This window comes from Adiantum capillus-veneris, chromosome 5 (assembly GCF_014529385.1).
Source record: "Adiantum capillus-veneris isolate H3 chromosome 5, ASM1452938v2, whole genome shotgun sequence".
Lineage (NCBI taxonomy): Eukaryota > Viridiplantae > Streptophyta > Polypodiopsida > Polypodiales > Pteridaceae > Adiantum > Adiantum capillus-veneris.
Window position 1 is genome coordinate 159,092,998 of NC_140935.1, and position 13,152 is coordinate 159,106,149.

At 46.2% G+C, this 13,152-nt stretch overlaps 1 protein-coding gene across 2 annotated transcripts in view; it reads left to right on the forward strand.

Moving 5' to 3' along the window:
• Positions 1-2,725: 2,725 nt before the first annotated feature.
• The window catches only part of LOC147458409 (protein disulfide-isomerase SCO2-like), a 50,678-nt gene continuing 40,251 nt past the window's right edge, over positions 2,726-13,152 (forward strand). Inside the window, exons 1-2 of one of the 2 annotated variants that reach the window (XM_086513048.1) lie at positions 2,726-3,203; positions 3,893-4,177. In XM_086513048.1, coding sequence (XP_086369174.1) covers positions 2,829-3,203; positions 3,893-4,162 — 645 coding nt within the window. In that variant the 5' untranslated portion in view covers positions 2,726-2,828 and the 3' untranslated portion in view covers positions 4,163-4,177. Of the gene's footprint in view, positions 3,204-3,892; positions 4,178-13,152 lie in introns of those variants that run through there. The other variant, XM_086513049.1, reaches the window with a different exon arrangement.

Here is a 13,152-nt window from a genome sequence, read left to right on the forward strand (position 1 = left end):
AGAGAAGAGAGATCTCTCGAGATTCCCTTAAATGGACAAAAAAAGAAGTAAGGTTTTGATGGCTTTAAAATAAATAAATTCAATAGTTACAAATATTCTTATGATATTTTTTTTTTGCAACTTCCACTTTCCCCTCAAGGCACTCCGCTTCTGTCCATTCACCTCCCATAGCTTCCCCATCCCCTCCATTGCTAGACATAGTGAAAGAACCAAGGACTAACGCAGAAGAAGAAGAGAGAGTGTGTGTGTCGAGTTTTACATCATGTAGACCCTTCAACTCCTCTTCAAATCCTTCAACCTTCGGATGGAGGGAGAATACCTTAGATGGATAAAATAAACTAATTAAAAGGTATACATAATGGCTTCAAAAAAAAAAATCACCCCCCTATATAGTGCAAGTGCAAGGACACTCTAAAAGAGAAGGAAACTCTAAAGGGAAAATAAGCAAAAGAAAACCAAAAAATGTATGAATGTGCACTCTACCATCTCTTCTTTATAGACACAAAAAATCTTTTGGCTTTCCACTTTCATGGTCTTTTAATTTCCTAAACTCACCCTTCACTTATGCACTTGAGATGTTTTGAAAGGCTTTTATTTTATCTTAATGGCTTTGAAATAAATAAATTCAATAGTTACAAAGATTCCCATGGAATTTTTTGTAGCTTCCACTCTATCCTTAGGGCCCTCTGCTCCCCTTCACTCGCCTCCCATGCTCCCCTTCACTCGCCTCCCATAGCCTCCCCATCCCCTCTGCCACCAGAGATAGCATACTGATTTATTCTACCTTGTGGAAGATCTTCACCATCCAACCACCTCCTCTTATAGGCCTCTTAGCATGTCTTTAGAAGCCCCTTGAGCTAGCCTTGCTTAAGGTCCTTGTCGCCCCTTGGTCCTACCCTTGCCTTGACATTACTTCCCTCTTGAAGGAGATTTTTCATCCTAAACAACTCTTTGTAAGAAAAGCAATGTTTTCATCTCTAAACTGCATTAGTTCAACTGATCCACATGAGAATTATCAAATTTGGTACTCATATGTGGAATGTTCTGCTCGTAGCAAAAATTAAACTGAATGATTGCAATCAATATATTCTTAAGAGACAGTTCCTTTGGCCAAAAAGAACCTTTACTTAGAGCTCAGACTAATAGTAGAGCCTACCTCAAGCGAGATACTCCAACTAATAAACAAATATTGATCTAGAAATTCCTTCCAAAAATTGGAATGCTTCCTACTAATGCAGATCGGCCTAACAATTGAGGAGCATTTGTACTTTCCTGTGACACATGAAAAAAGTTTGGTGCTATGTGCTTAATTCCACAGGTTTATTTACTCTGCTGGTGCTATTATTTGTAAAAGAAAAAGAGCCTTTTGTGGAGTATCTCTACTTAACTTAACGAGATCCCTAAACCCTCTTAGCTCCACATTCTAATGGATGTTGTAGTGTGCTCAATCCTAGCTGCACAATAATTAAACCTACATGCCTTTGCTTAAAATTGTGCGCCCTTACGATTGCACAATGCCTTTACTTTGAGTAGCCAAACACGCTCCTACATATGATTAAAGATAACATCAAATGACACACTCTTAGTGTTCGAGGAGGTAGTGCATAGGTAGGATGACGACAAGATGCTCAGGCAAATGTATACATTTTTTTTTAAAAAAAAGGGGCAAGATAGGGCAACATGACGTTCCGTTACAGTGGTTACGAGAGCGATCTAGAAATTGATCTTGCTAGTGTAAGGGTTCGAATCCTCATCCTCCTTTTGTAAGGGTGGTGAACCCTTCAAAGGGAATCTCAAGGAATCGCAACAAGTAATTGAATAATTTCAAGAACCTGCCAAATAGGGGAGAGAGGGAGGGAAAAAGGAAAGACAAGTATATAGATGACAATAGTATAACATGCACTACAATACTTCAAGCAATAGCCTCAAGAACAAAGACATAGACTGGATTCGCCTGAGCGTGAGGCACAAGTGCGTGGAGAGGGTGGTGAACCCTTCAAAGGGAATCTCTGGGAATCTCAACGAGTAATTGAATAATCTCAAGAACCTGTCAGTAGGGGAGAGAGTGTGGGCAACAAGAAATACAAGTATATAGATGACAATAATATAAGATGCAAGACAATACTTCAAGCAATAGCCTCAAGAACAAAGACATAGGCTGGATTCGCCCGACCGTGAGGCACAGGCGCTGAGAGGACGTGGTAGAATTGGATTCGCTCGCAAAAGGGGAATACGTTTTCGAGCCCCCCATACAGGCGGCCTCACCCCCTCAGATGATGTAGGCGTCCATGAACTTCTCAATAGGATTCTAGACAGGCACGACCAGACGAATTAGAGCCGTTTGATGTAGCCCACTCGGTCCCGCCTTACTTACCTCTCGGGAGGCAACATCAAACGTATTTTATGTGCAATGTGAATTTGAATGACTGAAGCACGAGCTCAACTCACAACTGTCCTTGAGGAGTCTGAACCCGCCCATAGTTAAGTACCCATGCAATGGCGACCTGAATACATGTTCTAAGTCCCTAGGGACTGTTCCCATATGTAGGTGTGTGCGTGCAATGGGATGCCTCTCTCCCTACCTGTGAGGCCGTTGTAAATAAGGGTATGGGCGTATGTTTCAAAGTTGTTGTGCTCTTTTAAAAAAAAAAAAAAAACAAGTCAAATGTTTACCTTGAACGAGCATTGAAAAAGCTAAAGTAGATATTTATGCATGCAGGTGTAGATATCTTTCCACTTGGAAGCTCGTGCTGCGGAGGTGTTGGCCTTCTTCCTCAAAGCGCAAAAAAACATGAAGAGTGTCCATTAGGCTTTCCACTTGGATTAGAATGCACCATGCCTTCGCTCCTATTGCTCCGACTCACCTCTGTAGCCTTCAGAAGGCTTCTTTCTCCGCTAATTATGTGAAGCAATCTATTCAGAGGAAGAAGAAGAAACAGATTAGGGTCACGTTAGTTGTCAAGGCCACTTCTATGCCTTCTTTTGCAAAGCAGCCCAACCCTTCTTTGACAGGGAATACTGGCTCTACCGCAGACCCTGTTTACTCTACAGCTCAAAACTCCTCCACAAATGGGAAATGGCTCAGAGATGATGAGAGTGCACTTCGCAGGACTGAGCCTCTTCCTCTCCCAATGACATACCCTGGCTCTGCTCCTGCACATAAAGATGTGGAGAACATGAAGAACTGCGACCCAGAGATAAAGGTATGTGTGACTGGTTAAAATGATATTCCTTTCCAAATATAAGTCATGCATGATGGGCAGGACAAAGGGCCACCTATTGGGCATACACGGTGCATAGACATTGCGCCTCTGCCAGACCAGCATGTGAGGGGCACACAATGAGACTTTTAGGAGGAGGAATGAGTTGAGTACATGTGCTTAGGTGTCGCTTTCTTTACTTGAACCCCGCAGTCTCACAGGTTATTATCAGGACACATTGTTCAACTTCTTCTGAATGTCGGAAATGTGAGAAAGTGTTGTCTTTTGTATTGAAAGGTTTGTTTTTTCACCTCAAAATGTCATATAGATAGCTACTTGTGTTTTGCTACTTGAAGTTTGAACCCCTAATCCTTTATTAAAGGCCATGTCTCTTCTTTTATTTCTTGTTAGGTGATTGATGCATCGTGACGGTGTGTTTTGGGATCGGTATGTGAACTTAATTGTGTGAGAAATAGCAAAAGCTAGCATCCATAGTGACATGGGATTTTTCCAAATGGTGCAGACTTTCATATGACTGTATGCCTGTTTGGGGCTGAGCTTGTGCAGGGCCCTGTTATTTTTTTTAGTACTTGAGTTTTACCTTGCTCATACCCAACACACGTTCTCTTCAAACATGACTAGCAGTTCCTTCTAGATGTAGAGCTTTGAAAAACATTGTATTGTGTTTGTAGGATTGCAGAGATGTCATCTACCAATGGACAGGGGAGTGTTCTAGATGTCAAGGAACTGGTGATGTAAACTATCATAACCGAGAGGGCAGAGAAGTCATCTGGAAATGCATTACTTGTCTGGGTTTGGGTAAGCAAATTTTCAATCTACTGGTCTGTACTCTTAAAGTGAAGCTGGATAGGAATGGCAGCTCGATATTGCTTAGTTGGAGAAGCTCATCAAAGCAGAGATTCTTGAAACAACATATCAAAGACACATTTAAAAACACGTGAAACCGCTGTCTAAGCTGTCACTAATTTTCAAGTATAATAGATCATAATGAGGCAGGCGCTCTGATCTGAAGGCAATAGAACTTGAGATGATTTTTTTGGCTTCTGAAGACAAAATACAATGCAAATAGGCAAAAGGCGGAGCAGATAGCTGAAGATTGTTGGAGGTAGAAAGATGGGGGACCTTTTTGCACAAAATGTGTGTGTGTGTGTGTGTGTGTGTGTGTGAGAGAGAGAGAGAGAGAGAGAGAGAGAGAGAGAGAGAGAGAGAGAGAGAGAGAGAGAGAGAGAGAGAGAGAGAGAGAGAGAGAGAGAGATGAAATGAAATGAAATGATATATTAACGTCTCAAAAGGCCGAAATGACCTATGAGACCATCAGATACAAAGTGGTGAATCTAATACAATGTCTGAAGTACAAGTACAAAAAGTACTGAAAGTAAAAAATGAAAACTGAAAATGAAGTGTGAAATGTGAAATGTGAAAATGTAGAGTAGGCCCTCGATGACAATCTGGGTGTCGTGCTAGAATGCCTCTGATCCTCTGCTGGAGTCTCCGTCGATGGAGTGTGCTCCTGTGTCTCGGTTGTGGTCGTCTCGATCTCCCGAGCTCAGTCGCCCTGTCAATGAGGGTGTCTCTGCGACTGTCGTACTCCATGTCTCCTCAACAGACTATCTCTATGTCAGTGTAGCTCAAGTAGATATAAGCCAAGGCATCTCTGATCCTGATACCTCATGACTCTATCTAGGGGTCCAAAACCCTTCCTGAATAAGCAATGGAAGTGCCCTCGTATCTCATAATACAAAGTGCAGTGGCATATGTAGTGTAGCTCTGTCTCTGGCTCTCTACCGCATAGTTGACATATCCTAGACTCCGGTGGTATCCCTCTGAATCTACCCGTTTCAATCTCCAGCTGGTGTGAGGATGTGCGAATCTCACCAATAGCACATCGCAGACCATGAGACAAATGAGTGTCCATGTAGCTCGGACGAGTCACAAACCCATCTCCCGAAAGTTGGAGAAGGTGCTCTTTGTAGAAAGCCATCTTCGTGCCCAACTCCTACATCGGCTCTACCCATGTCCTCCTGGTGTCCAACTGTATAAGATCCCGACGAATGAGTCTAGTGATCTCCATCCGTGTGACTGGCAGGGAGGGTGCATCTAGGGAATACTGAAAAGGAGGCAATCTATCCATGCTGAGACCATGCCTCTGAAACCATGAGGTCATCTGCGCATACCAACATGATGCGTCTCCCTGCATTGCTATCTGTGTAGAGCAAGAGCCAATCTAGTATATCTGCCTCTATGTGTATCCCATAGACTGTGCATAAAGGACACTGAACTGGTAAGAGCCTCAATCTCTATAGGAGGGGCGGCTACCTCCGCTCGAATAATCGCATGTGGTACGAAGGCCTTGGCTCTAATCATCCGGGATATCATAAATACCAAGGGTCTCTCCATGTTTCGCCAACTGTCATGATTCACAGATGGTCCCCAAACATGGACCCATAAAGCATAGCTGAAGCAACCAAAGTATCAAAGAGCCATAGCTTTGTTCGTGGTTCTTGAAACTGAACCTGCGAACACATCCTCTCTAGCCCTCCCAATGCCACATAGGCTCTGGACAGTCTAGTCTCTGCTGCTCTCCTCAGAGTAAACCTCGGTCCCGTGAATACCACCCCCAGATATGTATATTCATCTGTGTACTCCACAGTGTCCTGACCATATACGACTGTACGTGTCGATCTCTTGACCCACTGTGGTGTGGTGTTAAACACCATAACCTTGGTTTTACCAAGGTTCACAGACAGTCCACTATCCTCTGCAAAGTTGTGCAATGCATCCAACTGTCTCTGCATGCCCTCTGGTGACTCTGATATCAACACAATATCATCAGCATATAATAATAAAGGGATCCATGTCCCTGCTAGTTGAGCGCCTGTGTCACCCTCTCTGTCAATGTAGTCAGAGACCTCATCTACATACATACCAAAAAGTGTAGGGGACAAAGGACACCCTTGTTTCACTCCAATAGTGGAATGAACAATGTCAGAAATCCCCTCAAGAGTGCGTACCTGGCCAGTCACTGAGCCGTATAAAGCCATGATCCCCCATATGATCTCTGTGGGTACTCCCAACTTCAGTAGCCTGTGCATCAATCTGGCCCTCGGCACTGTGTCAAATGCTTTGTGGAAGTCCACAAAGCAACAATACATCCGTCTCCCATGTGCCCGACCCTCCTCAATAATAGCTCTGAGTGTAAGAATATGGTCCAAAGTGGAGAAACCCCTCCTGAATCTTATGCCCTCACTTTCTGTCCTGCTGCTCTTATGCCCTCACTTTCTGCCCGTTTACTCAGTTGCTGTTCAAGAATGGATGCATACAACCGTGCCAATGTGTGCCCTATCATAATAGTATGGTAGTTCCCTGGCACCATGGGGTCCCCTGCCTTGAAGAGAGGTACAATAGTAGATAATCTCCAGGACTCGGGTAGTCCCTCACACATGACATGGTTAAACAACCGCGCAAGAACCTCTGACAGTAAATCTCTAGCATGTATCAAGTGCTCTGCGACCAAACCATCATGATCATGCTCTCCTAGTCCTCATCGTGTCAATGGTGTTCTTCACCATCTCAGTGGTAAAGAAGGTACTAGTGGCTGGATATGGCTCTAGAGGGTCTAGTAATGGTGGTTGCCCAGGTACTGTATATAATGATGCTGCATACTGACCCCAAATCTCGGGAGAGGTAATCACTGGAGGAGGTGAGTGCTCATGGAAGAGACGCCAGGCCTCACCTGAATCTCGACTCAAAAAGAGCTGATACAAATCACGTTCCATCTGGGCTAAAAAGGCCCGCTTCTTCTGTTGCACTAAACGCCGAAGGGCAATCCGAGACTGTCTATATGTAATGACTCCAAGTATAAGCTCGCTCTGTATCTGAACTCTCATCTCTCTGCACTCCTCATCATACCAACTATTCTGAGGCATGTTCCCAGAATGTCTTCTCTGATCTGGTTGAGTGTGTGGGTATGCCTCTGCTGCTGCCCCATGCAAGATCTCCGTCAATAAAGTGGTGATCTCCTCCACTGTATATACAGGCTCGGCTGCCCACATCCGTGTGTAAATCTCTTCCACATAAACTGAATCCGTCTCTGGTGTAAAAGTATACTGTGTGTGTGCAATCCTCCGTGGTGGTGTCTGAGAGGCACTATACTGGAAAGAGACTAAAAAATTCAGGAGAGCATGGTCCACTGCTACTCCAACAGGCCTAGGACCCACACTGAGATCCTGAATATTAGAGATGAAGCTCGGTGAAGTCATGACATAGTCCATTGTACTGGCCCCATGTCTGTGTGGAAAGCATGTGAATCCCCCAGACGAAGGAAAAATCTCTAGACCATTAAGTATGGCCAGACCATGCGTAGTCGTCATCTCCATGAGATATCTCCCATACTCTGTGTGCTCTCTATCCTGTGAGTGTCTGTCAAGCCCCATCTCCGATATATCCATCTCTAAGCATCTCTTCCGAGGTATCATAAAATACCGTTTGGGAGTTGGCCGTCCTGGCATTAAAGTCTCCCAAGAGAATGATATCTCCATCTCTAGAGAACTCCCATATGTCATCATCAAGTATAGAGAAAGGGGATTGCCCTCTAGGTGAGGTATAGACTGATGTGCTAGGGGGAAAGTAACATATAGCAATGTATAAGAATCTGCCTGTCTCAGCTCTGAGTCTCACTCACATGTATCTCGCCTGGTCATCTCTCCGGACAATCTATAATAGCGGCTGCAACCCCTCCTTGAATAAGATTGCTACCCCTCCTGAACCTCGACTCCCATGCTGGGATCTAGCGTTTGGCCAACAAGCTGCCTCCCATAAATAACCAGTCACACTTGGCATCAACTGTCCAGATTTCTGATGTGTCTTTGAGTAAAAGACAATGTCTCTATCTCTGAAGCTATCCTCAAAGGCACCCACATCCAGCCTATATGATCCATTACAATTCCATGCCACCATCCGGAGTGTGGTCCCATATGTCTCGCACCGTCATGCTGTGCGTTTTTCCAAAACCACTACTTTCCCTCCTGTATAAAAGGCAATTTTTCCCTTCTCCCTTGCTGCCTTGATCTCTGGCATCAACTCTTGCTATGTGCTATTTGTGCTAAAGTAAGGTCATCCCCCATAAATATTCCAGTTTTCTTAAGTGCTGGTCTCTTCTTCAGGAATTCCTTCTTTGTTTCCAAAGTCGGGAAACGCAAACTAAGTGCTCTCTCTTTGACGTGTCCCTTCTCATCCACTCCCTTCTTTCCTACTCTCCAAGAACCTCTGTGCATAGGTTCCGGGATGCCCATGCGCTGCAAGAGTTCCTTCACTGCGTCTTCTACATTTTCGGTGTCTTTGATACCAGTAATACGCATATGGAGGGCTCTAGTCCTCCTCTTCTGTTCCTCCTCAATGGTCATATTGATGATGGTAGAAGTTTGTGCGGCTTCTGGCATCCCGGGCCTTCCCTTTCTTTGCACCTTCAATCCATTTTTCTGCTTCGTCAACTTTCTCCTGTGTTTTAAAAAGGCGCTCCGCCCATGAGGAAGCCTCTTTCGAGCTTTGTTCTTCCCCTTTGCGCAGAGTTTTCACCTGCTCAATATCTTCGAGCTCCTTTAACATCGAGGGCTGATTTCCCCCCTCCGTTTTGGGCATAATTTTGCAAGCTGCAAGTTCCCCTTTAAGCTCTTCAATCACTGCATCTTTTTCCTTCATGCACTTTTCCACATTGGTTTTCCAAGATTCAAAGCTTGCAATTGCCTCATCCAACTTTTTTTGCATAATGCATTCCATTACATTCACTTATGCCCGCATTAGAGCCTGCATCTCCCCTTTCACAGATAGATACATCTCATCATGCTTACCAAGCATCGCTTTATCCAATTCTTTCCTCATTTCTGCATACATAGAATTCTTATAACTCTCTGCGTTTGCGTACATCTCTTTCCTGATATCTCTCATAAAGCTGAGCTCAGATTTAATCATCACTTGAACCCTCTCCATTAAATCATCTTGGACTCTGACGGTTTTCCCTGCCCGCAGTGAGCTTGGCGAGAGTATACTATCTCTGTTCCTCCGCTTGAATGTCGCTTTGATTTTCTGTGGGGTGGTGAAGCCACTTGCATCACCATCCTTGGCTGGTTGGTCCATCCGAGAGAAAAGAACAAAGCGAGCACTGAGTCAAGGCCCTCACCAGCAGAGGTCTCGCCTCCGCCCTGGTTGGCCTCGCCCTCGTCACCAAGTCCTCGTCCTAGCTGACTGCTCTCGACCCCGCCCTAGCCCTGGCAGGTTGGTCTCGTCTCGATGCCAGGTTGGTCTCGTCTCGTTGCCCTTGGCTCTTCTCGCCCTCGTCCTTGGTAGGCAGCTCGCTCTCGCCCTTGGCAGACAGCTTGCCCTCGTCCTTCAGAGGTCAGGGCCCTCGCCCTCGCCCTCGCCCTTGGCAGGCAGCTCGTCCTCGCCCTTGGCAGGTAGCTCGCCCTCGACCTAGGAGCTCGCCCTCTTGACATAGGACCAGCAGCTTGCCCAGGCCTAGCAGCTCGCCCCTCGCCTTCGACCAGCAGCTCGCCCCTCGCCCAGGATCAGCAACTCGCCTCTCGCCCAAGTCCAGTAGCTCGTCATTCGCCCAGGTTCAGCAGCTCGTCCTTCGCCCAGCCAAGAGACCTCAACTTCGACTTCAGCTCGCCCTCGCCTTCAACCTGAGAGAGAGAGAGAGAGAGAGAGAGAGAGAGAGAGAGAGAGAGAGAGAGAGGAGAGAGAGAGAGAGAGAGAGAGAGAGAGAGAGAGAGAGGCTTGTGTTGCCCTAGCTATGGGCTCAAGATGCCCTCTGTTTGTTCTGCCGCGGACCACCCACTTCGCCCCGCCATTGTCTTCGACACCCCACTGGACTCTTCCACCAGTGCCGCCGCCAGGCCTCCGCCTCATCCCGACCTGCCAGCTTCGTCCTCCTCGCGCCTCCCTCGGATGTTGCCTCTGCTCCTTGCCGCTTCCCTTACCTGCACACCCGACCCTTGCATGCTGCCTATTGGGGGGGGGGGGGGGGGGGGGGGGGTTTGAAACGTACGAGGAGATAGGATCTCCCGGCCACACGGACCGCCTACAGATACGCGTCGGACGAACCACTCGACCATAGCCACCATCTGGTAGCTCCCCCGTGCTGGGGCTAGCGTCCGAGAATGTAGGCGTGCACCTGTAAGACCGAGCGTCCCATACCACCCGGCCTCACCTCCTCGAGGTGACCTCGCGCACTCCTAGCCTCGCGGGCTAACCATTGGCACTCTGCCTGTGGGGTCGATAACTGTAAATGAGGCCTTGGCCTCCCTTTTATAATAATGGCCGGCCACACTAGCCGGGTTCACACTAGGTCCGCCCGGACACTGGACGCCCATCCCGACGGCATCTGGGCTAGATCCCCTCCTGTGAGCGGGACATAACATACTTCCCCCCTTAAGAACCATTGATGTCCTCATCAATGAAGTGGGGATACTGAGCCTTCAAAGCTCTAACAGGTTCCCAAGTAGCAAACCTTTCAGATTGGCCCTTCCATTTAATTAAGTACTCGTCATAAGCCTTTTGGTGCGAATGACGGGTACGATGATCTAAAACCGCTTCTGGTTCTCGAGGAATATACTCAGTTTGCATATCTTGCCATACATTTTCCTCGATAGGCACCACAACGTCGGCTTCGCCCAATTTCTCTTTAAGGCGGCTGACATGAAACATTGGATGTACAGTAACATCCGAAGGAAGAGCCAGTTTGTAGGCAACCTGGCCAATTTTCTTTGTAATCAAGAACGGACCACAATATCTAGCTGAAAGCTTATAATGCTTTCCTGTTCGCATAGTCTTGGAATCCTTGGGTATCTTCAGATAGAATCATTGTCCCATATCTAGAGTCCTTGGAGATCTCTTTTGATTAGCATAAGTAGTGACTCGATCACGAGCCGTTCTTATACTATCCTTAGCCAATTCGAGCATCTCCTGCATGTCATACAAGAAATCACGAGCTTGGCGTTCCTTGACTTTCTCTAAGCCAATAGTAATCAGGGATTTAGGCTCAAATCCATACATCAGCATGAACGGGCTAAATCCAGTAGCAGAATGCTTGCTACTATTATAGGCAAACTCTAACTGTGGAAGATACCTTTCCCAATCAGATTGCCTGTGAGAGACATAGGCTCTCAACATGTCTTCTAATGTCCGATTCATCCTCTCAGTTTGTCCATCGACTCAGGATGGTCAGAAGACGACATACTCAACTTCGTTTGAAGATGAGCAAACACATCTCACCAAAATCGACCAGTGAACTTAGTATCTCGATCACTGACGATCTCCTCTGGGAGACCATACAGCTTATAAAGCTGATCGACAAATAAAACCGCCAACTCATGGCTTTTTACTGTTGACTTCATTGGTATAAACTTCGCCATTTTTGTGAGTCTATCGACCACAACCCATATAGCGTCATTGCCCCGACTAGTATTAGGTAAACCAACGATGAAGTCCATGGAAATACTCTGCCACTTGGCATCTGGGATTTCCAATGGGTGTAGCAGGCCAGCTTTCCTAAGGCGCTCTGCCTTATTGTTGACACTGAGCGTATCTCTTCACATAGCTCTCTATATAAGAGCGCATTCTTGGCCAATAGAAATATCGCTTGACCAAAGCCAAAGTTCTTTGGATGCTTGGGTGTCCAACACTAGGAACATCGTGGCATTCGCACAAAATCCTTTGTCGAATCTCATCGATTTTTGGCACGCAGACTTTACCATTTCTAAACAATAGTCCACCTCTAATGGAATATTGTCGCTGTCTCGTCTCTCCAGCACGACTCACTTGGGTCTCCGGACCACCCAAGCCTGTATGCGAATCATGCCCCGCTTCGACCTCGTTCCATATCTTGCCGAAATGGCTATCGGAACGACATAGCCCTCGGGGAGAGAGAGAGAAATCCGTCGAGATTTCAGCCATAGACAGGGCATTAACCTCAGGAATTCTGCTGAGCGCATCAATAACTCGATTGCTGGATCCTTTCCTATAATGGATCTCAAAGTCAAACTCTTGCATAAGCTCAACCCATCTACCCTTCCCGGCCTCTGAGATCACCCTGATCACAGATATAGCGCAAGGAATGATGATCTGTCCATGCAACAAACGTAGAGCCATACAAGTAGTGCTGCCATTTCCTCAGGGTGTGGACTACAGCATAAAGCTCCTTCTCGTACGTTAGATAACGCATCTCGGCGTCAGAAAGCTTCTTACTTTCAAATGCGACAGGATGTCCATCCTGGTATAACGCCGCACCAATAGCATAATCACTAGCATCCGTTTCAACCACAAACAGTTTGCTAGGATCCACAATGTGTAATATTGGCGCAGTAGTCACCAAGTGCTTTAGTGTCCGAAAGCTCTCGTTGAGACGCTCATTCCAGATAACAGGGGGATTACCTTTGCGACGAGGACCCGAGGTCTTCGGCCCTTTCACCCCTCCTTTTAGAAGTTGCGTAAGCGGAGCAGCAACTTTAGAGTAATCCTCGATAAACTTGCGAAAGAATCCAGTAAAGCCTAAAAAGGACTTTACTTGGGGTACATTCTTCAGAATGGGCCAATTTCGCACTTTATCTAACTTTTCAAGGTCGACACGAATTCCATTGCGAGTAATGATGTGACCCAAGTACAAAAGCTCTTTCTTAAAGAATTCACACTTCGAAGCCTTAGCGTAAAGCTTCTCAGTTCTCAGTACTTCGAGAACAGTGCGTATATGCACTAGGTGCTCAGACAAACTTCGGCTGTAGATCAAGATATCATTGAGAAATACAACAACGAAGTTGCCCAAAAATGGTCTCAGCAGATCATTCATCATCTGCTAGAACGTAGCTCGAGCATTGGTCAAACCAAAAGGCAAGACCAAAAACTCGTAGTGACCATAACGCGTATGGAAGCCTGTCTTAGG